We start from the raw sequence: 27,669 nt of genomic DNA, 5'->3' as shown, positions 1-27,669 counted from the left end.
CGGGAGGCCGTACAGGGTGACAACCAACCCCCTGCAGGGGGACCCCGTGGCCTCGCGTCGCCGTTGCGCAGATTCAGTTTGAACCAGAAGCGGAGTGACCTTCCCGGGGAGCTGACGAGAGGCAGACAGCAGCGGAGCCCTGGCACCAGTGCGCACGGTCGTCCTCCTCACCCTGCCGCAGACATGAACAGCAGCTTAGCCGGCGACGAGATCGGGTAAGACGCGAGCAGACCGCGGCGGGACGGGAACCGACGGGACAGGGCAGCTGCCTGCAGCCGAGAGAGCTGCCGCTGGCCTTGGCGCCTGCCTCGGAGTTGCCTGACGGGGACAATCCAGGGAGAGGTAGTCGGAAAGGGATGTTCGAGAGATGTCCGGGTTTGGGGGGGGGTACTGTTCTTATTTTTCGGGGAAAAAAAGGGGTCCGATAGCGCAAGATATTGACGTTGGAGACTCCTCCAAACCCGGCAGTCGAAGCGCCGTTGAGAGTCACTTACACGTACAACCGCGAGTAAACGTAGGCGCAGGTATTTAAATTTCGGACTAGTTGTACCTGTCCTTTTTGAATAACTTTTTTTTTTCTCGGCGGCGGGGTGTCGGTGTGAGAAAGGGGGTCGAAGCGGGAGGAGGTAAGACATCGCCCGAGGTGCCGGGGTCTCCCCGGGAGAGACGGGAGCTATTTGATTTCGTCCCCGTGGGGTGTCAGATGTACCTCCACCGCAGAGGAAGCTCCCCCAGGGCTGCCGTCTCCGTGCGTGTTTTCTTCGTCGCGCCTATCGCAGAGCCGGGGTGATGGTGATATCCGGCTGCCCGGGGTGGTTTCCAATGCCGGGAGCCCCGGGGTGTCGCTGGAGGAGGTTGCAACTCCGGCGGCGTTATCGGCGGTCGCCGTCCGCCCCCCGGTCTCCGTTGATTAGGGCTGGAGGCTCCAGTTTTAAGGCGGCGATAAAGAAACCCGGGCGGGAGAAACACCCTGTTTTCGTGAGGAAGTTTGAAGAGGGGTCCGCCTGAAGGGCGAGCCGGGCACCCCCTTTCAAACGGCGCCAAAAGGTTTCTGGGCGTCGCGGGAAACGGGGCGGAGAGGACAGTTCCACACCTGGTGTTTTCACGCCTGTCCTCCTCCTAGCTTCTTCGCGGGTCCCGGGAATAGTGAATAGTGAATAAGTGAACAGTTTCAGGAAAACCGAAACTCGCAGGAGGAGATCGTGTTGGCTGGCTATTTACATGCAGTATAGGTGTGTTTCTGTCCCGGCCGGAGGTGTGCTCAGGTACACACGGACGCGGCTGTTGCACGAATTCAGATCGGGTTTGAAAGGCATAGGGTTTTTAAGTGGAGCCCCAAGTTCTCGGCTCTTGGGCGAGTTTACTCCAGCTGTGCGTTATTGACATCTGTATGATACACGGCGAGAGCGCGGAGCTGCGGCCGCCTGCACGTTGCAAGGTGTGTAAAAGACCCTTGCGGTGCTATTATTCTGTTCTTGCTCCTTGATGAGGTGGCTTATGAGCCTTATTTGCAGTGCTCTCGCAGGCTGAGTGTAGCATAATAAAAGACTGGTAAAATACAAAGGGTGCGCACGTTTCTGTCCATTTCTGCGTCGCCGCTGTCTTCAGAGTCATTGGCAGGAGTTCGGGGAAAAGCCCGGATCAAATAAAAAAAAAAATGTTAGGGCGGATTATTTGTGGCCTTTCAAATCTCATCAAACGATTGCTGTTCTCCAGTATCATTTATAGAGCTGCAGACAGTGCTGTACAAATGCTCAAATAGGGCACCGGTGCAAGTCCCAATTGCTTTCAGATCACTCATCAACTGAAAGTGTTTGCTAAAACCTTGCATATAAACCCAAGTAGTATCAACATATAAACCCAATTATTAAAACCATTTGGTTCTGTGAAAACAGTGCAATGCTAATGCAACCTCCAGCTTAGGGGAAACATTTATGTGTGTATGTACACTGCTGAGACTTAGATATTTTTAGACAGTGTTTGATGCTAATAGTAAACCTTGATAGGTTTGTAGTAGAAGAGGTACTGTTATAGCTTTATTGACCTGTAGAGTGGATCAAAGACTATTAATATTGCAGAACACCTAACAGTGAGTCAGTTACATTTGATGAGTAAATGAGATGGATCAGCTACTACAGGACTTAATATTACTCAGGTATAGTTTGCCTCGGGCTGCTGTGATCGTGTTTTTGTGGTTTCTGAGAAATATGAATTAAAGATGGATATATAATAACTGTTTTCATCTCAGCCAAACTCAGATGTATTAATAATAGTCAAAGCTGTGTTAATAGTAGGAAGCACTTGTGGGGGATCGGAGTTAATTGATGATCTCATTACATACATGTAATGAGAATTAGAGCACTGAGCGTGTTACAGAATTGTTATAATGGGCATTAAAACTAAATATGTGTAAGACCTTTGTACAGCACTGTACACATATAGAAAATATATTTTACTTTGTGCATAAAAATGAATGATTAAACAGTCGATTTATTGTTCCTTCAGCACCATGAACAGCTCCCCTTCTCAGTCTCCACTTCAAGTTCCACTGAAGCCGAGCGTTTTTATAAAGATAAACGTATTAAATTAATCAAACCAGTCTGTTTGGTGTATTTCACAAGGTAGACTGTGGTAGATGTTGTTGCTATGTGTGAATAAGTACATGTGTATTATTCTGTATTTCAAAAAGCTCACATAAATAGATGAAGCTTTCAGAATGATCTCAAAGAGTTAAAGCTCGGGTCACACCTAGAATGATGATAAAAACTATAACTGTTCAGTATGTTGTTTGTGGACTGGGCACACCCAAAGGAAAAAGGGCTTTGTTATATCAAACAGCACCTGCCAGTCTGTCGTTTTATTAATAAACAACTCTTTTATTTCTTACAAGATGGGGGGACAGTGGAAGAAAGGTTGCAATTGGCCAAACACAGTTGGTACATAAAGTACTACAGCACAGAGAGTGTGTTCAGCCATGTGTTGTGGTGCACAGACAGCTGCTGTTCTCATTTCAAAATGAACCATGTAGAAAAAGACAGCTTTAATAAAAGAGCTGATAAAACAAAATCCCATAGATAATGCCATGACTCACAGTTTTTGTTATTGGCTGTGTAGCTCTAAATTAAAAGGGAGAATTTTGCATGAATGATGACAGGTATACTTTAGTATCTAAAGTTAATACACCTGTTTCCTAATATTCCCATTTTAAGCACATTTTAACCTAAATTTCTCTTAAATAAGAATTTAATTAGGTGGTGTTTAAGTCAATGTACCCTATGAAACAGTTGTTTACTTACTAGTGTGGTTTACTTTTTTTTTGCATAATGGTCTATATATCTGTAGCAAGTTTACAAGAGCTTATGCACAATAAACCAGTAGATGTAAGCAAGCTCAGAAGATATTAACTTATGAACGTTTACTGTCCAGTTACGTTGACACTGCAGTAGGATGACTTTCCCATTAGGTGCGGTACTGAAGCAAAGTGTAAACTAAAAAGAAAGAAATGTGCGTTGAATGGCATCTTTCAATTCACACTTTTTCCACGTTTCTCATTCTTGTAATTGCTATCTGACATTTTAAAATGTTTACTAGGAACGAAACTCGCACATTCCTCTAAAATATTGTATCAACTTCTGAGCCACGGCTAGCATACATAAACTGCAACCATATTCTACTTATTGAGGTTGGTCTGTCGCTGAAGAATGTTAATATTAACATATAGCAGTGGATGTTTCTGTACCTATGCAATAAGTTGCTGTATCTTTTCAATCTCCTTCTTCATAGAATATAATAGTTCACTGTGGCTATATAATGTGACTGCCTCCCTTGATTTAAATGGGCTGATTTTTAAACTCTCAGTCTTATGTGTGTTTCATATATAATGATATAGGCTGTATTATATGTGACGGTTAAACTGGAAAGAATAACCTTATGTTAGACTCATTACTTAATAAAATTTTTAAATAGAATTCTTTTATCTTCCTGTCATTAAAATATCACTGCATTCTTACTAGGCTATTTCTTTGTGTATGCAAAAATATTGATTTCATGTGTTTACAATTAAGAGAACAGGTAAATCCTGCTGAAACTAGACTGATGAAATGCTTTGTATCCAAGCAATGGTTGCATAAAAGGATTAAAGCCTTTTGCAAATAGAACAATACCCCAAAAGCATAACTGATCACAATCTCTGTTCTCTAGTCCTCTGTTACAGCATTGTGCAACCCTCATAAGCATGAGTGCAATCAGTCCTTAACAAGCAATCTAAACATTATAATAACAGATCTGTAAGTCAGGTAATAACTGTAAAAGTCATGTCAATACTTTGGTACTTAACATTTAAGTTAACGTGTGAGGGAATGTTAAAGCAGATTTGATGGGAATTCAGAGTTTAACAGAAGCATACGTTTATCACTAAAGCATGACGACAGACAGGGGATTTTATCAACATCTTCACTGGGGGTCTATGCATTTAATTATTTGTGTGCAGTTCAGTCTGCATAATTGCACACCCTTAACCACATTGCCCGTGAGTAACACAAAGGTAAATGCCATTACTGTAGTGTGAAGGCAGTAGTTGATGAAAATCTGTTTTTTACTCCTTTTTTTTTACTTGAACTTCAGATTGACTTAATATCATGAGATATGTCTCTGAAGAGAGGTTCCCAACACCCAGTGCAGAACTATTAGAAGGTCATTGATAGAACTAACAAACTGAACTTAAAACTGAACAAAAAAAGAACAAACTGAACTTAAAAGCAAAGAATAAGTCACTTCGGAGTTCTACTGGGGCATCATGCTAAAGCTTGTTGTGCTACTTTCATGATATTATTGGACAGGAGTACATTTTTCATGTTGACAGTGTATATCCGTAGCAGGCCAGAATACTACATTAGTTTTAAAAATCACTTTCTGACTGCAGAGTCTCCTGATGATTCTTCACTTTGTTTTTTTTTAGGTAGAAATAGTTTCTCAGCTGAACCTTAACAACCGTGCTCCTCAGTATTGAATGAAGGGTTTGACATCCTTCAAAATGTTGCATTCATTTACAGTATCTTATGATTTTTTTTTTCATTTGGCCTTGTTATTCTGTGAAGAGCCGTGAAATATTGTTAAGATGTGTACAATATGGTGTGTCCTCAAAACATAAGTATTAAATTTTTGGCTTAAAGTGAGATTCTTAAATGTGTACTCCATAGAGACCTTTTACTTTATCTTTTTAGGAAGCTCTTTGTGGGTGGCTTAGACTGGAGCACCACGCAGGGTAAGTTAATAACTGTCCATCTGCCTTTATGCCTTGGCAGAACCAAAGAAGCAGGTCCTGCTGGAGATTTTGTTGCGTGCTGGGCCTCCGTTTTACTGGATGTTCTGAAGCTTTATATGGCAACAAAATACCTCATCTGTGTTCTGAGTGTTGTGGGACAGGAACGGGATTTTTTTCTGTCCTGACTTTGCTCGATTTGGCAAATTTCTCTTTTGAGCAACACGTCTATTCTCAACATGTAACATTACATTACACACTTTGATTCAAGTCTTGTGAACTGATTTTTCTGTTGTTGCAACACTTCTGATCCTGGAAAGTTTGTTATAGTTATAACACGGTCCAGTTTAAAAAAGCAGGAATAAGGGAGTCCAGCTTTGTGATGAAACTAATGGCACTATAACACAGCACTTTCTTCAGCACGTTCAAGCAGTCTAATCACTTGCATTCACTCATTGTTAACACATTTGTGCTGCATTTCGTCATTTAGTTGCAGCAGCAAGTGCATGTCCATCTATTGCTACTTTAGATTTATACCAAGACGCATGAGTTGCTGGATCTGGGTGCATATATGCAAGTGTTAAATCTCAAAGCAAGTGCTTGCTTGTGTTTAGGGTAATCTTCCTAGACATGTCAGATACACCAGTTTTCAAACATTGCACCGTAATATATAACCTTTTCATGTTTGTGCTTTCATACTATGTATGTTATATCTTTAAAGTTCTTCTGAGCTAATGTTCTTTCCAGTGCCCCCAGTCACCATACCAGGGCACTGGTTTTGAAATTATAGTCCAGAGGAAAGAGAGCCACCTACTGATCCAACAACCTTTAGACACCAAATCCAAATCCATTTTTCATCAAATGGAACATTATATCCACAAGTTACTTTAAGATTCATATTCAAAAAGGAACCCAGTGACTTCAGACAAAATCCATCAGATTTAATACAAGCTAGGATTTATGTGTATTTGGAAATTAGAGGGCTAACTGAATAAACGTTTTAGATGGTAAGAAATGACCAGTTTGTGATTACTTTAACGTTGTATGCCTCCTGTGAGTGCAGAGTGGAAGAGAGGAGCATGTCAGTAGCTTGGAGGCATCCAAAGCCTCAGTTCGATTCACATGCTCGGATGGCACAGTTGTGTTTGCAGCAGAATGTTACTGTGTCTGCTTGCACTGCTCCTGCCCCGCTTAAGGTATCCACCTGGACTTCATCACTGCACTACCTTGAGGCTTTTAAATAATGAGCTAAGCATTTACAGCGCATTCTGGGATTTTTGTTGATGCCTGTATTCCTCTATTTGCCTTAAGGCTTTAGGCTACTAGAAGGAATAAATGAAAATCACATTTAGTGAACTGACTTTTTTTTTACCAAAGAAAGTTTTCATTAAGACTTTCACAATTCTAGCTAAACACTATATCAGTATTTTTATTTTTAAACATGTTTGTTGGTCTGAGTTCCCAGACTCTTCAGAAGAGAAGCTATACTGAGACAAAATAAGACCATAAAAATAGTGGTCACTAGCTCAGAAAAGGAGACAGACTCACCCTGCATTTAAACCTAATTACAACTTTGCTCTTTGAAGAGTCAAAGAGGTTTTTGTATTCCTCATTATTCGCTATCATTCACTGTACAGTCTTTGTATCTTTTACACTGGTCTAAGCCTGTGCTTTTCCCACCCCAAGCCACACCTTCACACCACCACACCAAGATTACATGTTTCTTTCTGGGATTTGTCCTCCCATTTCTTTGGATGCTGATTTGATTATTTGTGGATGATGGGACAGAACTTTATGAAACAGATACCATTTTATGAAAATTATAATGTGAACATTATAATTTGAGCAATTTAAAGATTATTTTTACGTTAATAACTATTGTTCGTTTGTGATCTGATCTGTGCTGTGCTGTCATTATTCTTATACATGGAAAGGTTTTAAACTTCCAACTGAAATGTGTTAAATTGTGTTTCTAGAGAGTTCTCAATATGTATCAAGACTAGCTAAAACCTCACAGGAAGCAGAGCATTACTGATCATCTTTTCCACCTCATGTCTATCGCATATATCCTTGGTGAATTTATTTTTGGAAGGTAGTTTTGCTGGAATGGTTGCTTAAAATAATAACACACCAACAAGGACTGGCTAAAAATGATCACACACAACAACAAAAGAAGTGAGACACCTAACCGCAAGACAGCAATCGCATAATATTGTTTTAAAATTATTTTAAATAATTTTAAAATGTTGTCACAATACTGGATGTCTGCATAGAATGTTCCAAGCACTTCTCTAAATAGCCCTTCCAAAACAAAGCAGAGGCTTGAAGTCCTTAAACACACAGTCATATTTTTCTAGATGCAACTGTTTAATTTGAAAGCTGAATATTTTTTTCTGGAATGTAGCAAACGTTTTAGCTTTCATGAATCGGGGGTGTTTTGTGACTCGAATAATAAAGTGTGGGATACCACTCATGTGCTTTCTTCTCTCCCACCAGAAACACTGCGGAGCTATTTCTCTCAGTATGGGGAAGTAGTAGACTGTGTAATTATGAAAGATAAGACCACGAATCAATCACGAGGCTTTGGGTTTGTGAAATTTAAAGATCCCAATTGTGTGCGGACAGTGCTGGATACAAAACCCCATAACTTGGATGGAAGAAATGTGAGTACAGTGTTTTGTTAAACTGCAACCAACCCTTGTCGCCTGTTTTCTTAGTGGTAGTGAGATAGTGTTTTATAATATGTAAAAGAAATGTGCATATTTTTAAAAAATGTTCTATATATTGCATATGTTGTTACTGGGGAGACATGTCTATGTTTGCGCAGATCGACCCGAAGCCATGCACTCCCCGGGGAATGCAGCCTGAGAAGACCCGGACAAAGGAAGGCTGGGTAAGGGAAGAGCATATTTTATCTAGGCTACACCTGCCCACAGAGGAGTACTGTACATTATGTAGTTTTATAGTCTCAAGAGATGCTGACCTGCTTCTATATTTTCTGGACACCTGGGATTTTACCACCACATCAGTGTTTTCTTTGCGGTAACATTTTTGCAGTGCTGTGGCCTGCCAGCTGCTGATCTGCAGGACTGTTGCGCTAAATTTGCATTGTCCTTCAAACGTGGTGTACGAGGCTGGGATTCGCACGCAAAACTGGCGATTTGAACTTTTATGTATATTATTAAGGACAGTGCCCGTGTAACTAAAAGCAGATGCAGGAAGACAAAGTCCTGAACAAGTCAGATAGATTCTGGTTCCAAGCAAATCATTGTAGATCTATATTGCAATGCATTTTCAAACGGAAGTTCTGCATTTAAAATGCTTTTTAAAACCCTTTGGTTTTAATCCTTTTACATAGTAAATTGCACAGTTACCTTAACATTTTTAGTAAAGGTGGTAGTAAAAATGAAGTATAACTTTATATGATCGTTTACATATTTAATGATTGTTTTAAATGTATTGAATTGGCTCAGTGATTTATTCACAATAGGATCTTTGTCTGAATCTTTAGGTCATTTGTATAAGAAACATAAAAATTACATACTGTTGTCTTTCTTAAGACTTATGGATGTTTTATATTCATACAAGCTTTTGTTATGTTAGCCTAGCTTGAAAGTATAGGCCACAAGGTGGGACTACATCTTGGACGGGACTTGAGCCATAGTTTCCTGAAACCCAAAATGAAGTGCATAAATAAATTGTATAAGAGTAAGTTGTCAGAATATCTGTGCGGCAGAAGAAAAAAAAAACAACCCAATGTAAGAACTGTGGCTGCAGCCCGTTCTAACGAAGTGACTGGCAAGTAATTATGCCGCAGACTGAAAACCGCAAGAAGCTGTTTTTGTAGTTGTCTTGGTCTGTTCGACTCATTATAGGGCTCCGCAGCCGGCCCATCACAAGTCTGCCCTGCGGTTTTCCACCTTGCGTTGTGTCATTTCATTCTTTTCATGTTCCACTTTGCAGAAGGGAAGCAAGAGTGACGGCAGTAAATCAAAGAAGATCTTTGTCGGCGGTATCCCTCACAACTGTGGCGAACCTGAGCTCAGGGATTATTTCAGTAGATTTGGAGTGGTGAGTGCGAACAGGCTCGATTAGTCATAAAGTGCCCTGTTTTGTATGACTGGGATTTCTGAAAGAAGGCTATAGTGGGGAAAAAAGCAGGCATGTTTGTCAGTAGGTAACTGTATTAAGAGGCGCTCTTTGAAATAATAGATACCGAGTAAGGGTATGAGCTGGTACTAGGAAACAAAACAGCAAAATTGTTGGGCGTGCTGATTATAAATATAATTTGTCCTTGCCTTTTCTTTAAGGTCACTGAAGTAGTAATGATCTATGATGCGGAGAAGCAGAGGCCCCGAGGTAAAAGCTGATCCAGTTTTTTTCTTCATAACTTCATCTCCAACTACAATCTCATGACAAACTATTCTGACCCCAAGAGTAAGGCCACATTCAGTATCCAGTGACTGTATTCATGTGTACTGCAATGAAAAGGCCGTTTTCATGAGTAATGTTTCTAGAAAGGACACTTCAGCATTTAAAGTGCTATGAAGTTTTCTTCTTTATGCTTGGGCATTCATATGCCATGAAGATTCACTGTATGATTCATACAGTTAGTGTGAGATAGTGCTTGATCTTTAATAATTTTAGAGGAATGCCTGAATGACTTTCCTACTTTTAAACACTTTTTGAAACCATATTGTGCCATTTTGAAAACGAATATGCCCGCTAGTATTCTTGTGCCAAGTGCATTGCATCTTTTACTTGGTTATGTCAGCTAATCATCATTGGAAAATTGTTACATGCTCTGTTAAGTATTTTGGTACATATTTAAATATGATCAATGCACCTCAGATGATGGAAGCCTACAATATTTTTATTGTACAATACTTATTTCAGTACAACATCATTCTCATAAATAAAAACCATTGACATAAATAAAATACACAGAATTTGAACAGCACCCCATGATCCCCTTTTCCCTTTACAGTAACAAAGACATTTTATGATATTGATTCTGTTATGAATTTGTTTGACAGCTTAGATGTAGAATATAAATTGACTGAAGGTTTCAATTAGCTTAGACGAGCTATCTATCTGTCCTCTGGACTTGTCCTAGATAACGCTCTTGCAGTAGTTAATGATTCTTTTTAGCATCAGTGACCTCTTTATTTTCTGTTCAATATTTTAATCTCTCTGGGGGAAAAAAACACAAAGGAATAGTTTGTCATTTGAAACGATCTGATGTAATCAAACCTCTATAATTTCATTATTGTTTATACATAGATGCATTTTATATATTTTATAAATATCTCATTTACATTAAGTATTATGTAAGTTTTATTTGTTTATTTTAATTTAGACATACTCTTTGACATTTTAAGTTACATATGTAAGTGTTCCATATGAAAGACTTAGTGCTTTTGTAAGTAAGCCCTCTCTATCTTTCTCTTTTCTTTCTCTCTCCCTGTTAATTGTTTGAATGTGATTAACGGTTTCTCTTTAGATTTTTCTTTTCTCCTCTAGGTTATTGTGTACTAAGTTATACTACAGAGGTACAGGCCACTTCCAAAATAAGAAATGGGCTGAAAAGTCAATAGGGTCTATGGGTGTAAACAAAGTTGCTGCAGTTTATTTTAGTGTATTTGTCTTTTTATGGCTCCTATTGAGGATACAGCATACCTTTTATAATTGTCCTATATCTCACACCACTCCTAAAAATAAAAAGGGAATTTTTGTCTTTTTTTTTTAGTACTTATCTAATAAAAAGGTTTGCAAGAAAAAACATGAGACATTAAGTTAAGCTGCCAGTAAGTCATCTCTTACTATTATTATTTTATACACTTATCTTAATTTTTCCACTCTGGAAGGTTCTTTTTTACTTCTTGAACTAAACAATGTAAGTAAATATAAACCCATTAAAGATACGAAATAAACATTTGAATGCACTTAAAAAAAAATTCTAAGCTATTGCCATAAAGCTACATATACGTTCTGGAAAGAGAACTGAAATTTTGTTTATTACATTGATTTTCAGATTACAAGTGTGGATAAGTCTGGTTTGTTCAAAATAAATAATTTCATGTCCAAACTATTTAGAAGTAATTAAACTTAAACATTTATGACAAAAGGCAAAACATACTGTCTCATCATCTCTTGTAACATTTGTTTTAATGTTTTAAAAAGTTAGTAAATTACCTGTAGAGCATTAATTATCTTGCATACCTTACTCTTGCCAATGGTTAGTGCAAGAAAGTATGAGAAAGCTTTGTCTTTTTATTAATGTTACACTTTTCTATGTGCATAATATGCCCATTAAAATGGACCAAAAATGCCAGATTTTAAAGAAAAACATAAAATTTAAATTAAACATTTTTAAATCATGCATGGTGTATGGGAAGACAGTATTTTTAGTATGTGTCATGCAACAGGGGACTTTTTGACATAATATTGGAAATTGCAAACCCCAGTTTTCCCTGCTGATTCCTAATTGAAATTAGGCTAAGTCCCCCTAGTGTTCACAAAGATCTTCTCACTATGTACTTCTGTCGCCTGCAACAGATCCCAAATCTTATAAAACTGGTTCACATTTTTGAGTCTTGTTTACCATATCTACAGCTGAAGCTTATAATTTGTTGCTGTGGACCGAAGACTCGAGGGTAAATGTTCAGTGAATTAACACTGGCCTTTAAGGCAACCAGGAATAACATCCATTATTTATTTGTACAGTCACAGTAGTCATGAAAAATTGCAAGTGTTTTCTTCAGTTATGATAATCTCAAAGTAAGCTATTGTTTGGCATGTAATTTGCATGCTTTACTGAATTGCTATACATTACAAAAATAGCAGTGAAACCTGTGATGAGGACTGCTCTGTGCCATAGTGGTTAATCGACTGGCTAGTGGCATTCTTATCTTCCTACCTGATTCAATTCACAAGTCCTTTGTTATGAAGTGTACTGAAACTGTTGCAGATCAGGAAACCTTAAAGCACTTCGTGCCTCCTTTTGATTAGTCCCTTCATGTGTATACTGTTTTAGATGCCGTGTGTGGTGGCCAGACTTTTTATTCCAGAAGAGACATCCTGAAGTTAGAAGGGCCTTTGGAAGCTTCATGGTCTGTTACCCACAACTCTCCCTTGTTAGCCAATTTGTTTTCCCCAAGGTGGACCCCTACCTATAAAACGGCAAAGTTGGACCTCCTTCCTAAAACCATGCGAGAATCTTTGGCTCCCCCAAATTCTGTAGTTAGAACCCAAACAGTTTGATACTCCAACTGCACTTTCTGATATGGGAGCCAGTGGCTCCTTGGGTACAAAGTACCCAAGTAATATTTACTTATTGTACTTCCCTTGTCATTAATGTCAACAGTGGAAGGTCACAGGCTTTGTCTCTTCGCTTTTCACATAGTCAGGTTAAACTGTATGTATTTCCCCAGTTCAGACAACACTGTAGAAATACAGACTCCTAAGGGAAAGTTTGGTATAGAAGCTTATCCTGCAGATACACAAATGTCTTAGGAGAACCTCCTCTCTGAATGAATATTGTTACATAGTGTTCTTGGCACATGGCTGTGAAACAGCAGCCCAAGCACTTAATGCATTGAAAGATGTGTAAGTTATGTATGTGTCCTAGAACATTATTTGTTATTTGGTTGTTGGATTGTGTAGCCTGTTAGGGACTATAGTGTTTTTAGTTCTGTGTTATCACATTTTTTAAGTTTATGCTCAGGTCTAGAGAAAGGTGTGATTGATTATACATTTGACAGCCCTTTAAAAAAATGAAACACTTTGAATATGATATTGCTAAAATGTAAAAGCAATACTAGTTTTAAATTACCAAGTTGTTTGTTTTTCCTGGAAATAGTTCTATAGATTTTATTACCTCTCATTACTCATTTCTCTCCTATATGAACTGCTTAAAGTGGGAAGCAGTCATAATGGTTTGTAATTGGAAGGTTGCGAGTTAAAATCCCAAGTAAGACACTGCTCTTGTACTGTTGAGCAAGATACCTCACTCGAATCGGTTCAGTAACGTGCCTAGCTACAGTATGTAAGTGGACTCAATTATAAGTTGTTTTGTATAAAGGCTTCAACAACATCAATTAGTTATGAATTAATAAAATGGATTAGAGATTTTTAGCTTAATTTAGGAACCTCAGTGGTTGAGATAAACTAGCTCAGATAGCTTGAGCTGGAAAAGCATTATTCAGTGTGAGATTAGCAAAGCTGAAGAAAAATGACAGGACATTGAGTTCCACAGCAATCTGCACCCATGATGAATCTTGTGACTGCACATTTCCCTTTGTGATCAGCACTTTTATCTCTCATTGCCGGTTATAAATTTTACCTTTTCATTTTATTAAAGCTCACACTATTAACGTACATCATCCAGAACAATAATTTTTCATGCAACTCAATTATAATGAACTCACTCTTCTTTACAAAAATATGCCCTGTATGTCTTTACAGAACATTGTTTACACCCCCTAGACCATATATTCTGAATGTTGGAATCATTCTGTTTAACTGTAAAATGTATTATTGCTCTCTTAATGGAATCTGTTATTGGAAAGAATTTTGGCCTATATCTTTGTGTCATTATCGTAAGCAATCTCTTAATGTTTCATTTATAGGCTTATCTTGGCTTGCCCAAAAGAAAAGATGTTGGGAAAGCTTGGAGGAAGCTTTAGATATTGTTTGTACAATTTTTGATGCATTAACAATGGCTGCTGTCCGCACTTGCTGTAAAGCAATATACCAAGGGGAAAATCAAGGTGGGGTTCGGATGAGACAGTATGGGAAATTAATGCTTATAGGTTGGTTTGTCTGTTGCCTGTTCAGTCTTCTTAACAGTTGCTCCATTACTGAATTCGTTAAATCCATTTAGTGCACATGGAATACCTTATTTACGAAAGTCAATTGAAAACTTTGTATTTTAGCAGTTTTTATCATTTCATTCAACATTCACATAATCTTAAACCCAATGTGCAGATCCCCTTTCTTATCTCTCAACAATTGAGAAGAAGAAATGGTTTATCTGGCATATAATACAACCAACAATCCCTTAATCATATCAAATATATTTGGTAGTTCTCTCAAATGAAAAGAATTTTAAACAAAAAACTATTGGAAAGCTGGAAATTCCAGGGAGACACCTGTAGTCAAAATGTTCCTCATAAAATCTGGGAAAGTTACAACTGGAGCAAAACATCTCTTTATGTTTCAAATGCTGAAAGTAGAACAGACAGGTTTATTTCTAAAATGCAGGCATACAGGAACTGATGTGCTTTATCTATGATGTACTAATTAATCCTTAGGTGATTGAGTTAAGGTAGGTAACCCATTTAACAGATATAAAACATCTTTAAAATTATGGCTGAGATCTGTCGTGCAAGAGAAATTAGTTATTTTTTCATGTGTTGTGGAGCACCGATCTGTAACATGGAAGAAAAGTCATTACGATGTAACAAAAATTTCTAGACTTATGAAACAGCAATCTGTTTTCCTATTTGGAGATCTCTGGTGTGGGGGAGTGTGCACAATCTGAATACAGATGTTGGAGTGAAATTTGGAACAGCTGGGTATAGCACTGACCGGTGTTCCCTCAGCCCTGGCCAGTCAGCTGTTTTGAGCTGGAGGTCTGCAACGTTATCCGAACCCCAGGCACCGCCAGCCAGTCTTGATGGAACCCTTGGGCTGCCCCAATACTGTTCTTCATCCTGTGTTGTCACAACACCCTGCTACCTTGATTCACTCTTGGTCGTTGGCTAGGTTTTGGATTTATTACTTTCGAGGCCGAACAATCAGTGGACCAGGCTGTCAACATGCATTTTCACGACATCATGGGCAAAAAAGTGTGTAGTTGTAGTTTTATTTTACCCTTAAGATCAGACTGAGGCTTGGGCGACTTAGCGTTTTAGCTGGGTCTGGTACCCATGCATATTTTGATGGGTACAGTGATTGGTTTTGTGTCTCTTTGGGTGTATTTCTCCACAATTTAATGCAAAAGGATTTTTTTTGTAAAAGAAACATTTTTTTAAGACTTGTTATGTTTAAAACGGATAAGTGAAACCAATCAAAGCCAGTATGAAATGTAGTTTTCATTCCATACTTCAGAAGAGAAGTAATCTTTGAGTTAGTCATTTTTGTTTGGGCATTGGAGACTCTACAGTCCTGTTGAACTGAAGTAACGAAGTATGAATTTTCATGAGCTTTCTGGTGGTGTGGTAACAAGTAACTTTTTGAATTTCTAGTTTTATTTTTTCACTCTTAAACAACCAGGTAAATCGTCTGCAGTCGCCCAAGGCTTGGTTAACAGAACCACTCCTTTAGGATGTTCATGAATAGCACCAATTTGCTAATTATAAACCATAAAGAAATTGAAATTTTATTTGCAAAAAGTTCATTTCAGAAATGTACAGTTTCGCATTTACCTTTTTCCTCTTTAAAGCCTCTTAAAGGACTGGTTGCTATTTTGTTTTCTTTCTTTTCATTTTTCTCTTTTTATTTTTTTATTTTTGCCAGGTCACTTACTGTTTGAGTTCTTAGTAGAATTTAACATGTTATTTTGTAATAAAACCTCAATTAAGTGACCTCAGATGTGGAATCTCCATACTGTGTCAAACTGTGCTAAAAATTGCGGGGATTGGTTATTTTTTCTCTCTTGGTTTTTTAAGCAATTTTGTGGGATAGTAACCTATCGGCTGTAGGTTTTCAGTGAGTTACCAGACTAATGTGACAGTTCAGTTTTTTTTCATTTAGATATATTGATGTTAATTGAAAAATGGATCTTTTTAAGAGATAGTGGTTATTCAATTTAGATATAAAAGCAAATGCGTTCCATCTTATATGAAAATGTGGGTCCAAAAGTACTGCACATGTCTTTTATTTCATCTTCATTTACTCGGTTACTGAGACAGGTTGTTTTTGTAGTGCTGCTTCCCAGCAGGGACCCTGAAATTAATTAGGTCTTCTAAGCCAGAACCCTATAGTGTCAGCACTGCTTTTCAATGTATGACTCCTCCCCCTGGTGTGCACTGATACACACTGTGTGAAATGATTAACGACTGAGTCCGTTGTGTCCTAAACCCCTGCTCTACTTCTCAGTTGGCCTTCAGTGTCTATTCGGCTGGTGTCCGTTTACAAGTGTGTAATTATCTCGAGGCTATTGTGAGTAAGATGTAATAAAAGTTTCCATACACTTTTTTTTAATACCCTCCACATTTTGTTTTAAAGAGGTTGCTTCTAGGTCGCAGCCTTTTAAGTAAGAGGTATTGAAGTTTGGTTCCTAGTGCCCTGTGTTGGACTGGGAAGAAGTCTAGAGTTTCCCATGTTGCCATAACCCTTATAGGAAGGAATAAGCAACTTTATGATGGAAAGGGTGGATATTATATAATTCTTATTGAAATGTTTTTACCGTGCTTGTATAATTCTTTCTTAGCACCTTGAACTTTTTACAGAAGAAGATCTTTTCATGTTGACCATAGCAAACTATGCCTCGATTGTGTCTTTTTCCAGTCTCCTTTTTTCTCTTTCCACTGCAGTCTCCTTGGTAGTGTCCTCTCTCTTCGGTGAATCAAAGCCCTACATAAGCCATTGTTCTTTTTCTGACATTACCTCGAGCAGGGACTCAAAAAGAAGTTATAAAATTAGAAACTGGAGCAGAACGGATGGTGTCCTAAATCCCAGCTCTGATAGGAGAGGCCCACACCTGCCCCCTCCTAAGTCCTAGAATCCATCACTCGAGTTCGACAGTGCCTCTGGGACTAAAGCCCATGCCGTTGTGCCGAGGAAGGGAGGCCTGTGCTGAAGCATGTGTAGCTAATTAGGTCTGTAGGGGGGGCAAATGTCATTTAAAATAGTAGGAGGGGGGAAAAATGATTTCAAACCATTTTCAAAGTATTTTTTTCCCCCGTTGTTGAAGAAAATCCCAGTAACTCCACCTTTTGATTCCTCGTTGCTGGTAGTTTTATTTTTTTTAGTTAAGCTCTTCACAGTTTCCTTATCAGATATCAGCTCTAGGTGTTTTTTTCAGTGTGTAATTTGGTTCCTTTTCTTCATTTTTTTCCCCCCCAGTTGTTCCTATTTTGAAACTTGGCAAGTTGTTGCTTGTTAGAACTTCACAGTTGACTTCGTGATGACAGTAGGGGGCAAACAAGTGTTGGTCAGAGTGACTCATAGATGAAAATCCAGTGTACAAAAAATGTTAAGGTAGATGTAATAAATGCAGTTCTCATTCTTGTTAGCGTTTTAGGAAATTTACTTTTTGATAGATTGACTTGAGAAACTACTTCACCATGTAGGTTTTTAAAGCACTATAAAGTGGAACAGGACTGATTCTGCCGTCTGCTTGCTTGAGGCACTGCTAAGTCTCATTAATTTTACTGTCCTATTTGATTAGATGGGTCCTATTTTGCTTTAGCTTAGGCTCTAGTTAATAAAATCTGTGGATTGATAATGTTCACAGTTCCCATGGGGTCTCTCCTTTTTCATTATCAGCCCAGTTTCATTATGTTTTCTATTAAGAAAGAAGGAGCACTTAAAAAAACAACCCGTGTACACTCAAAGGCCAAGAAATTAATCTTGTTTTCATTTCGGTGCAGAATCATTTTAGGTCAAATGGAAAAGTTGCTCTTTATCAAATTGGGGGTTAGGTATTTGAGCAGTTCTTTGCTTTCCTCCTGCTGACACAGTATGAAGATTCTGTTCTAATTTGACTTACAACTTTGTCCATTTGTATTATCTGCATGTTTGTTTATTTTTTTCTGTTAGATGTAAGTTAAGATTCTCTTACCACATCCATTCCCTTCTGAAATTCTATTCCAAGTTAAATAAAATTGAGATTCTTTAAGCGTTAGCCTGGGAAAGGTAAGTCTTGATCCTCCATTAGATGTTTTTATCAGTATAAAACAAGGGCCAAGGCAAAAAACCAAGAAATTAGAGAATCCTATGTTTCTCAGGTAGATGTATTGGTGGAACTTATGAAAAGGTTAATACAGGGGTTTCTCATACTTACACTTTTTAACTTTTCATTTTTTTTACATTAATATATCCTTTAAAGAAAATAATTAAAAATTTACTTTAAAGTGAATTGTTAAGTACCTGAGAAACATATCTGAACAACAAAATGATCTCTATAAACAGTATATGTATTTATATACCCTTATATTTAGAGGCCCAAATAAGTTACAATATATAAACTTAATTTTAAGTTTGCTTAAAGTGTTAAGAGTAATGTTACTTACGGGTGTGAATTGGGTTTTGGGAAGGGGTTGAGGCAATGAAAGGCTCTTCTTGCCAATTGCTTTCTCCCTGTCCTCTCTGTAGGTGGAGGTGAAGAAGGCTGAGCCTCGTGACAGCAAAACCCCAGTCCCAGGGCAGCCAGGTGCTAACCAATGGGGAGCCAGAGGCATACTGAGTGCAGCCAATGGCTGGTCCCCACAGCCAGCTCAGGGCTGGCAGCAGGGCTATGGGCCTCAGGGTGAGTGGTGGAGGTGGACGTGACGCCTGGGACGTCGTGTCATTAGTGGCAATACAGACAACCTTTCAATCTGTGTGCAAGCCAGCACAGCGCGAGAAAAGCGAGCAGGTGACCCTCCTGCATCACGTGCTTGGATGATTCCTTTGTATTACACATTCTCTGTGGTAGATGGCATGAGCTAAACATCAGCATTTATTGGACCTCTTTTTGAAAAACTGTCTTTGAATAACATTAGAATGATGAGCATTGGTACAAGCTGCGTTACATTCTGTATTATAGTTGGATGCATTGAGGTATCAAGACTGACATTTTGGAACTGTGAATTTATAGCTGCTTTTTTTACTTAAAATAGTATGTTGATTTAGGTTTTTATTGTATTAAAAGAATGGAAATCTGAACCATATTCATAATATGCAGTTTCTACAATATTGATTCCTGCAGGAATAAATTACATATGAGCAGGCAGGTGTGGTTATCCAGTCTAAAAAACAGCAGGTGATCGCTGACTGCATGTCTTAGGATTACACTGTTGAACTGATGATAAATCCAGCACAGAGCCAGATTCGGCAGGACATGGTTTCTGTCATCAGAATTAAAATAAAAATTCCAATAAAAATATCCTCACATACAGTAGTAGGTTTTTGAGTTTTGGATGCAAACTTCTTGATTTATAAATCAGTTCTGTGGAATCCTAGAACAATCTGTATGCTTATAGTGTGAGGACTTGATTTTTAGGGACACATCTAAAATTAAACTCTTGGTTTATGCAAATCCATGAATGGTCTTTCAATATGTCGTCAAATATTAATAACCGAGGGACTGCATACCTCATACATCATACATGCATGCCTAAAATAGTGGCTTTTGGTTACCTTCTGTGATTATGCAGTCCGTTGAATAAATACAGTGTAAATTTTCTGGAAGCTAATGTGATGCCTTGTAAAATCAACCATCTGAGCAGGATACTTTCTTGCCAATTCATAACTCTTTCAACAGGCCCTATTATGGAACATTTGTGTATGTAGCATTTAACAATTTTTAACATTTTGTTAATCTTCTCTTTTATTTTACCCCCACTATTCTAGGAATGTGGATGTCCACAGCCCAGCCAATAGGTAAGTCATCTTGGAACATAGCAGTCAGTCCTGTGATTGGTGATCAGAATTTCCAAGACAGTGCCCAGTCTATAGTTGTGATCAGGGACACTACTCTAGGAGATCCTATACTTCAGTTGAGAGGTTAAATCGAGGAGGCCAATATACCATGTTTCTGTAACAGTAGTTTACCCAATGGTCCTGGGTACATTTCACTCAGGGCTTGTACAATATACTCTTCATAAAATTCCTCCTTAGTGCATTTAGTATAGTGCTCCTCTGTATACCAGATTTGTGTGGTCTTAGGGTGCTGGCTCTTGAAATATCTTTCTTAAATGAACTTTAAAAATGCTTTATCAATGTAGGTCCCCAGCAATTAGTCATTCCATTAAAATTGAATAAAAAAAACAGACATTTTTTTTCCACCCCAAGAGTGGTATCATTTCAAGAAACCAATCTCTTATGTTACTTTCTGCACATCTGGGTTACTGTTGTAAGTGAAATACGGTATAAACTTGATACAGGCACTTAAATGAAGTAATGACATTTATTTTTAGCTATTTTGACAACCATGTTTATTCTTAGGTTTAAGAAATGGTACTTTCATATTATTTTGTTAACATCATAAGGCTTGTAGCTGGAATAAAGAATACAAAAAAAATACAAAAAAGAATAGGCTACACATCCTGTCTATCTTTTTTTACTTGCTAGTTACTAGTTAATTCAAGGATGCTATCCAATTATTTCTCTAAAAAATTAACAGCATAGTGGGGTAGCTTGTTCCCAATAAACTATTTTAAGATGCTCCCCAACCCTTTGTGTAAAAAAAAAACGCTTCCTGTTCTCAGTTCCTCCTTCTTATTGTACTTAGTCCCAAGGGTAGTGAAATAAACACGTCAGACTGAAGATTTTTATTCTGTGAATTAACAAATTAGCATACAAAGGTAACTTGGTCATTGTAAACAATTAATTTTAACACAGATTTGATGCTGTAACCCTGGAATCTTAAAGAGCAAGAGAAATACAACCTTATTTTAATGTATTTGTATTACATCTTTTTTAAAATGAAATATAAGAATAGTGTTTGTGTGAAGTCTGTGGGGATGTAATACATAATTAAATAATTCAGTTTATAGAAGTGTGTCTAATTAATTGTAAATTTGAAACATGAATTTGAAAATTAACCGTGACTGATAGGCCGTTCTGTTGTACGCACTGTTAGTGCTGAACCTTACCAGTGCAGAGAAACAAGGTGGAGGTCTGTGCCGAAATTCAAACTCGAGCATCAGCGGTGTTTGTTGTGGCCAAGATGTGCATTAATCATATAAATGTCTTTAAAATTAACATTAATCAGAACATTGGAAGTAGGGATGAACAGTCAGCTAATTTGGTACAGAAAACAGATGGACATTGACAGCATCGGTTCACAAGATGTGGAATGCCAACAGAACATGCTCTCAACTGTTAGAGGGGAATTTGCAATCTAATTCTAGTTGTTATATTGCCTAAAATATTCAGAGATGTGAATTGTTTATCATTATCCCATAATAAATCCATCCATCCATTTTCTAACTGCTTCTTCCAATTCAGGTCCATTTGCTATTACAAGGAGATATTTAAATATCGGTGCTTCGTATAGCTGAAAATCTTTTTTTAAATGTAATGCCTAAATTTCAACACAAACCACTTGCGCTCTGGGCTTTTAACTTATATTCTTTTTACTGTTCATTTTTGTAGTTTTTGCTGTAGTGTGTAGTGAATCCACTGTAACACTTAACTATAATTACAGTGTAGGCACAACTGGTTCTCCATCACAGACTGGATTTTGCAAATAATGTAGAAATATCTTCTTTGTGTATTTACTGTAGATGGCATGTCAGCATTTACCATTTGTCATTGTGTTACTATTGTGTAATTTTAAACTGCAGTCTTTTCTACTTTAGGCGGGTATGCACCTCCCCCTCCAGCTGGCCGAGGAGCCCCTCCACCTCCCCCCTCGCCTTTTAACGCTTTCCTGGTAACAACCACCCCTCCTGGGGGGTTCGGAGCACCTCAGGGATACCCACAGCCTGGTTACGGCACTGCACCTCAGTTTGGTAAGTACCAAGAGACGCACTCTGTGGTCCTTCTGGTATATTCTTCCATTTTATGCCGTTACATATATACAGTCAACAATTTCCTTACAAGATCACTTCATCGTTGGCTTTGTTAATGAAGTTTTATGGTTGAAGGAACTACAAGGACCATACGGTAAGTGTATCATGCAAGGGTGAGAATTCTGATAGGACTGATTCTGGTGCAGAAATTTGGATTCATCCCAGAAAAAAAAAAAAACATTAGAATAAATTAAATCAGGTCATATTAGGCTACTAAAGATGTTTCCATGGTGACTCCATCATAGAAAAATAGGCTGTGTTTGTTGTACCAATATGTGTGCCTTTCAGAATAACATAAGGTTCTAATTGCTTTCATAATATGCTGATCAGGCAAAAATTAACAGTTGGTGTGTAAACTCAGATAAAAAAAAATAGATAAAATCTGCTCAAGTTTTTAATGATTACTCCATAGAACTCCTCTAATAATAAGAAAACAAATGATTTGCATGATCACTCACCAGCCCCATGAAATATGTTTACAGTCCTCTACTTTCCTCCTTCCTGTTTAGGTTATGGGTTTGGTACCCCGCAAGGTGACCAGTTTGCTCCACAAGGAGTGCCCCCACCTCCAACCACCCCCGGAGGAGGACCTCTGGGGTTCGCCCCAGCAACTACCCCAACTCAGGACATGGGCAAACCCCCAACAGGACAGCCCGACTTCCCCTACAGCCAATATGGTAGGTACACCCAGGCAGCAAAGTGCACAAGTGTTTCAGAGTGCTCTCGTCTCCACTGTGTGTATCCCCCTGTACAAGAGCCTGCCTCACATGCAATTACATCTATTCAGAGCTCTCCAGACACTGATAAAATCACTGATGCAATGATATTGCATTGGTAATTTTCTCTTGGAAAAATACACGCTAATTATCTTTTTGCCTCTGGTCAGACTCCCCCATGAAACAGACAACAGCATAAGTATACAGGGCAGTAGCTGCAGATTGGGGAACTGTGGGTTTCTTAAGAATAACAGATTCTTAACTCTTAGGAACTAACAGAATTCTTAAGATTTTATTTTGAAGTTGTAACGTTTCAAAACTTTAAAAGAATTTGAATTCTGTACACCTTTATGTGGTGTAAGATTTCCTTGTGTGCAAAGACCTTTTCTTTTTTAACTTAACTCTGATCCTTTGGTTATGCCATGTTCATCTTTTGTTTGTTGTTCTTTTTTCTGTGACAGCACTAATGTAACTGGTACAAGACAGTTTTTTTTTATAGATAACATCTTTTGTTAGGCTTGTTTAGGCAATTTTAAAAGCAAAAGGTGTCAGCTTTATTTCGTTGCCTGTAGATTGACAAAATACATAATGTGAGAATATTGCAAATCTGCAAGCGCTTCAGAGGAGTCAAGGGGCATCTGAAAGGACTTTAACCATTACTTAACCCCTCCTGGTCAGTCCCCATTTCTGCTCGGTACACATGTAATCTTGTCAGGATTTTCCAGGTGCATTGGGGAGGCTGATATGGACAGGTAACCAATGGTAGGTGGAATTAGATCATCCTTGCTAGCACTGTTTTTGGTTGACATTTCCGTGTCAGTGCTGTGAATGTAGCACAAGTTAGAGAAGTTGTGGAGAGCTGACAAATTGTGTCCCATAGATAAGCCAGGCTTGTAAGGATTTTTATATAGTGTGTCCATGCACCTCAGAAATGGAATGATAGACGTAAGTGAACAATTGTTACTACTTATAGGGTTTATAAACAAACTTAAACTTATTGTTGTCACAAAATGTGTGAGAAAAAGATTTAAGAAGTTTCGTGGACAGATACAACCTTACCTAGATCAATGAGTGATTCTTTTTCCCTGTCAACATTATATATTAAGGCATGGTTTGTAAATACAGGAAATACTTTTTCTGGACTAGCTTTTACCCACAGACCCATCTACTAATCTAAATTGTTCCCAGGACTGTAGTTGCAAGTTAATTACATAGTGGATCAAGGCGGCTAAACATGTCAGGCTGTGCAGTTGTTCATTATACACAGCAAAGGATGATCTTTATGCACAAGTCATCAACTTCCACATTTTTTTGTAATTTTTGTAAAACCATCAATATAATAAAAAATATTTGGTCTCAATTAGCTCATGTACACCTGTGCTTTCCATCTGTTATTCACGTCTGAAGTCATTTTCACATATCGAATCCTCTGGAGACTTTAACGCGCTGTCTTTACTAGTGTTAACAGCAGGTACTTGATTGTGACGCAGTCATGTATATGTCTGTGACAGACGGCATTTCCACCAGCTGTGGGGACTCCACAGAGTTGCAAAATATACTGTGAAAATGAAAACATGCTTACCAGTCGGTCTTTCTGTGGATGCATGGTGGAATCCTAAATTGGAACTTAGTTGGTAGGTATTGCTGTGGTCTATCTGAGCACTATGTAGCTACAACTTAAGATAAAGTGTAGTTTTTTTGGAACCTTCTGTTCCATTTTGTATTCTAGTTCTTAGTCTTTAATTTGCCACCTTTTATTTTTCAAAATATTTTTTCTGAGTCATACTAGATGTTAAACATGGCAACAGACGTTCAGTTTACATCAATTCTTATTGCACATTGACAGTCCTGATAATTCCCTTAGTATGATAGAATACATCACAACATATCATTAATATCATGAATGTGTTATTAATGTTGCTTACAGAGACAAATTACAGACCACTACAATTAATTTGTAAAATTTAAATATTTCACATTTTTTTGTGGTATTACTTAAAAGGACAATACTTACAATTACTTTAAGCATTCTTTTCTCTTCTAGGACAGTAAGCACAACAAGAGCCATTTCCCTTTTCGTCCAGTTGATCATTTATTTCTTTGGAATACTGATCACCGAAGTCTGGAGTTTCAGCTGAGTAACTGGGCAGTATGAAAAAGCAGTAGGTTTAGGCAGGAACAGGAGCTACGACAGAGGCCTGGGTTATGAATGGGACGCCCTCCCTATTAGCAATGTAAGATAGGCTCTCTTGGGTTTAGTCATCCTGGTCTCCTCATCTCCCTAATAGGCTTGGGTAACTATCCTCAGGACCCTTCTGGCTACGGACCAACGCGTCCTTCTCACAGTTATGGTCAGGCTGAGCAGGGATATAGTGCAGGTAGGTGGAGTATTACCTTTCACACCACAAAGTAGCCGATAGTGGTAGAAATGGGAAACCGTTTTAGCTGATTGTCCTTTAAGTCATTCTCTTTGTTTTTGTTTGTATAAGCTGTTCCCCGAACATTATTTTCCTGAATTGACTCTTGTATGTATATTTTTGGAAGTATACTAAAATACAGCTATCTAATACTAAGTGGTGTTGTGTACTGTAATAGAAATTGTAGAGTAAGATAGGGAGTAGCTCTTAAATTCTCTTCAAAGATCAGTGAAGAGTCTCACCAGGTGTGAAAAGACTTTGAAAGTCAGTTCTAGTTTCTTTTGGTTCTAAGTATGAACTATGAACTATGTAAGTATGAACTATGAACACAGGGCACCTGCTAAGCAAATTAATAATAATAATGGCAGTATTGTACTGAATCCCTGATCTCAGGAAACAGTCAGTTCTGTGTGCTGAACCTCTTTCATACATGGTGAGAATCTCAAAGCAGAAATCTGAACTGTATGATTCCACCTCTTATAAAATAGCTGTAGTTTAATATACAAACACGTTGACTGATGCCTATGCATCTTGGAACCTTTGTCTAGTGTCTTTCTGTATTCTTCCTAAATCAATTCTTTGCTGGTAAAAGGATGATCTAATTGTTATGAATGTATGCTTGTTTACCTGTGGCCTCTTCCATTTTTCATTCATCTGTTCCTTTATTTTAATTTATTTGCTTTTATTGCAATTTTTATTTATTCCTATCCAAAGCTGGCTAGTGACATGACCCAGACTTGTGTTAGAAATCTCTGGGCCATATATTGACTACATTTATTGATTAAGTCACTCAGGAGCCCAGCTTATTGACATTTTTTCGGTAAGTTTGCCCTGCTGTTTACACAGAATTGAAAATCTCTTGTAATATATTGTACACATTGGAACAGGTATGGGAAGGTTTATTTCTTGTAAAACCTGATATGGATCAAATTGCAACATGATGGTAGTTTTATCGGTTTTTACAGATGCATATTCAGTAGGTATCTGTACGTTTAGATTGGTTCCCAATGAAAGTCAAGGGTGATCTCTGAATGCTAAATGTATGAAACCACATTCTTAATATGTTCAAAGTCCCACAAATCCCCTTTTTGGAACAAGCTTGAGGATGTTTTTAGTTACTAATTTTTCTGTATTTGCCTTTTTAGAAGAAAATTCTGATCTACAAAAGTAGGTTCAGTTTTCTTCCATACCAAAATACTTCAGGATGCTGGAGCCCAGATCAGTTTCTTTCCCCAGTGGATTGGAAATGGGTTATCTCTGAAATGTAGGAGACGCAAGAAAGTCATGAAAATTTCTTAAACAGCAGACATTATGTGCCCTCAATTAATAATAATAATTCTGTTATCTGTTATATGAATTTACTAGGATCAAAATCAGATATTAGACTGTCATTACAAAATGTGTACATGTGGCATGATTTATACATTTATTGAGTAGTAAGCTGTATCATAACCCTTGTTGATTATTGCTATGAAATGGTTCACTAGCTTTTGACTCAAAAGTATGTTTTAAAAATGTCAAATCTGTTGACTTTAAAATTTTTAAATTAAGAACAAAAGTAGCAAACTCTAAAGGGAATATTCATGTATTCATATGAAGATTATCATCTTGTCCGTTTGTTTGTTGCAGTTGGAGGGGGAAGGCCTGAGGCCATGTGGGAAAATAACATCATTTCTGAGAAAGTACTTGAAGAGTGGCTTTTCTTTTAAATACACAGCATTGCATCAGCTAACCTTAATATCATTCCTCAGAGCTTGCTAAAAACATGGAGCACCACGTTAATTAACCAGGTGACAATATGTCGATCTACTTGAGTGAGCAGAGTCGATACTGAATACAAGACTGATTCACCTGTCCCTGATGTCACTACATACCAAGATCCTGGCCATCTCAAGCCCTTTCCCCCACCCCCATCTTATTCAGATTACTGTGTTTATTGAAACATTCACCAGTGGCTAACAGTGAACCTTTAATTCATCTTTACTTTCTAGTTTTGCATATTCTTATGTGTTTGGAAATTTTCATGGTACTCAATCATTGCATAGTGGAGGGTAAAATCTGAGGAATTTTACATTGATACCTTGACCACCCAGATATGTCAAGCTATCTCGCACTGTTCTGGACTGTGGGGGTCATGGGAACTTGAAGTCTAAAGTGTGTATTCTGTTTTTTTATATACAAAGCAGCCTATGGGCAGGACATGGGTGGATTTGGGCAGAGCTTCGCAGATCCCAGCCAGCAAGCACCTACCTATGGGGCTCCATCTGCACAGCCCTCTGCAGGCCCCCAGCCGGCAGGAAACAGCTTTGGGCGCGGGCAGAACCACAATGTACAGGGCTTCCACCCGTATCGACGCTGACAGAGGGCACACCAACCACACAGTGTCTATCTAATGTCAGGGAATCTATTCTGCTCACGACTGGATTTCTGGTGTATATCTTCTATAACCAGGGATTCTGAATTCGAGGACTTTATTTGTGACAATCACATAAATACTTGATGGAACAAAATCTAAGGAAAAGAAAAAAACAACCTAAAAGAACGAAAAA

The 27,669-nt window shown here is 38.1% G+C and overlaps 1 protein-coding gene across 5 annotated transcripts; it reads left to right on the top strand.

The window, feature by feature from the left end:
* The first annotated feature begins 51 nt into the window (after positions 1 to 51).
* On the top strand, positions 52 to 27,630 carry dazap1 (DAZ associated protein 1). 5 transcript variants are annotated; one of them, XM_088622096.1, is made up of 13 exons: positions 52 to 215; positions 5,223 to 5,263; positions 7,757 to 7,923; positions 8,088 to 8,153; positions 9,224 to 9,331; positions 9,571 to 9,619; positions 15,029 to 15,111; positions 18,584 to 18,737; positions 19,823 to 19,852; positions 21,775 to 21,927; positions 22,497 to 22,664; positions 24,992 to 25,081; positions 26,750 to 26,910. In XM_088622096.1, the coding sequence occupies exons 1-13, from the start codon at positions 184 to 186 to the stop codon at positions 26,827 to 26,829; spliced, it is 1,221 nt and encodes a 406-aa protein (XP_088478222.1). In that variant the 5' UTR covers positions 52 to 183; the 3' UTR covers positions 26,830 to 26,910. The 5 variants fall into 5 exon arrangements, with proteins under 5 accessions (XP_088478222.1, XP_088478219.1, XP_088478218.1 ...); XM_088622093.1 differs by lacking the exon at positions 26,750 to 26,910 and adding an exon at positions 27,307 to 27,630 and having other exon boundaries at positions 55 to 215; XM_088622092.1 differs by lacking the exon at positions 26,750 to 26,910 and adding an exon at positions 27,304 to 27,630 and having other exon boundaries at positions 56 to 215.
* The last annotated feature ends 39 nt before the right edge of the window (positions 27,631 to 27,669 follow it).

Source organism: Lepisosteus platostomus, chromosome 27 (assembly GCF_059453375.1).
Source record: "Lepisosteus platostomus isolate fLepPlt1 chromosome 27, fLepPlt1.hap1, whole genome shotgun sequence".
Classification (NCBI taxonomy): Eukaryota; Metazoa; Chordata; class Actinopteri; order Semionotiformes; family Lepisosteidae; genus Lepisosteus; species Lepisosteus platostomus.
Note: the sequence above shows the minus strand (reverse complement) of the source record. Positions and strands in the feature narration are given on the sequence as shown.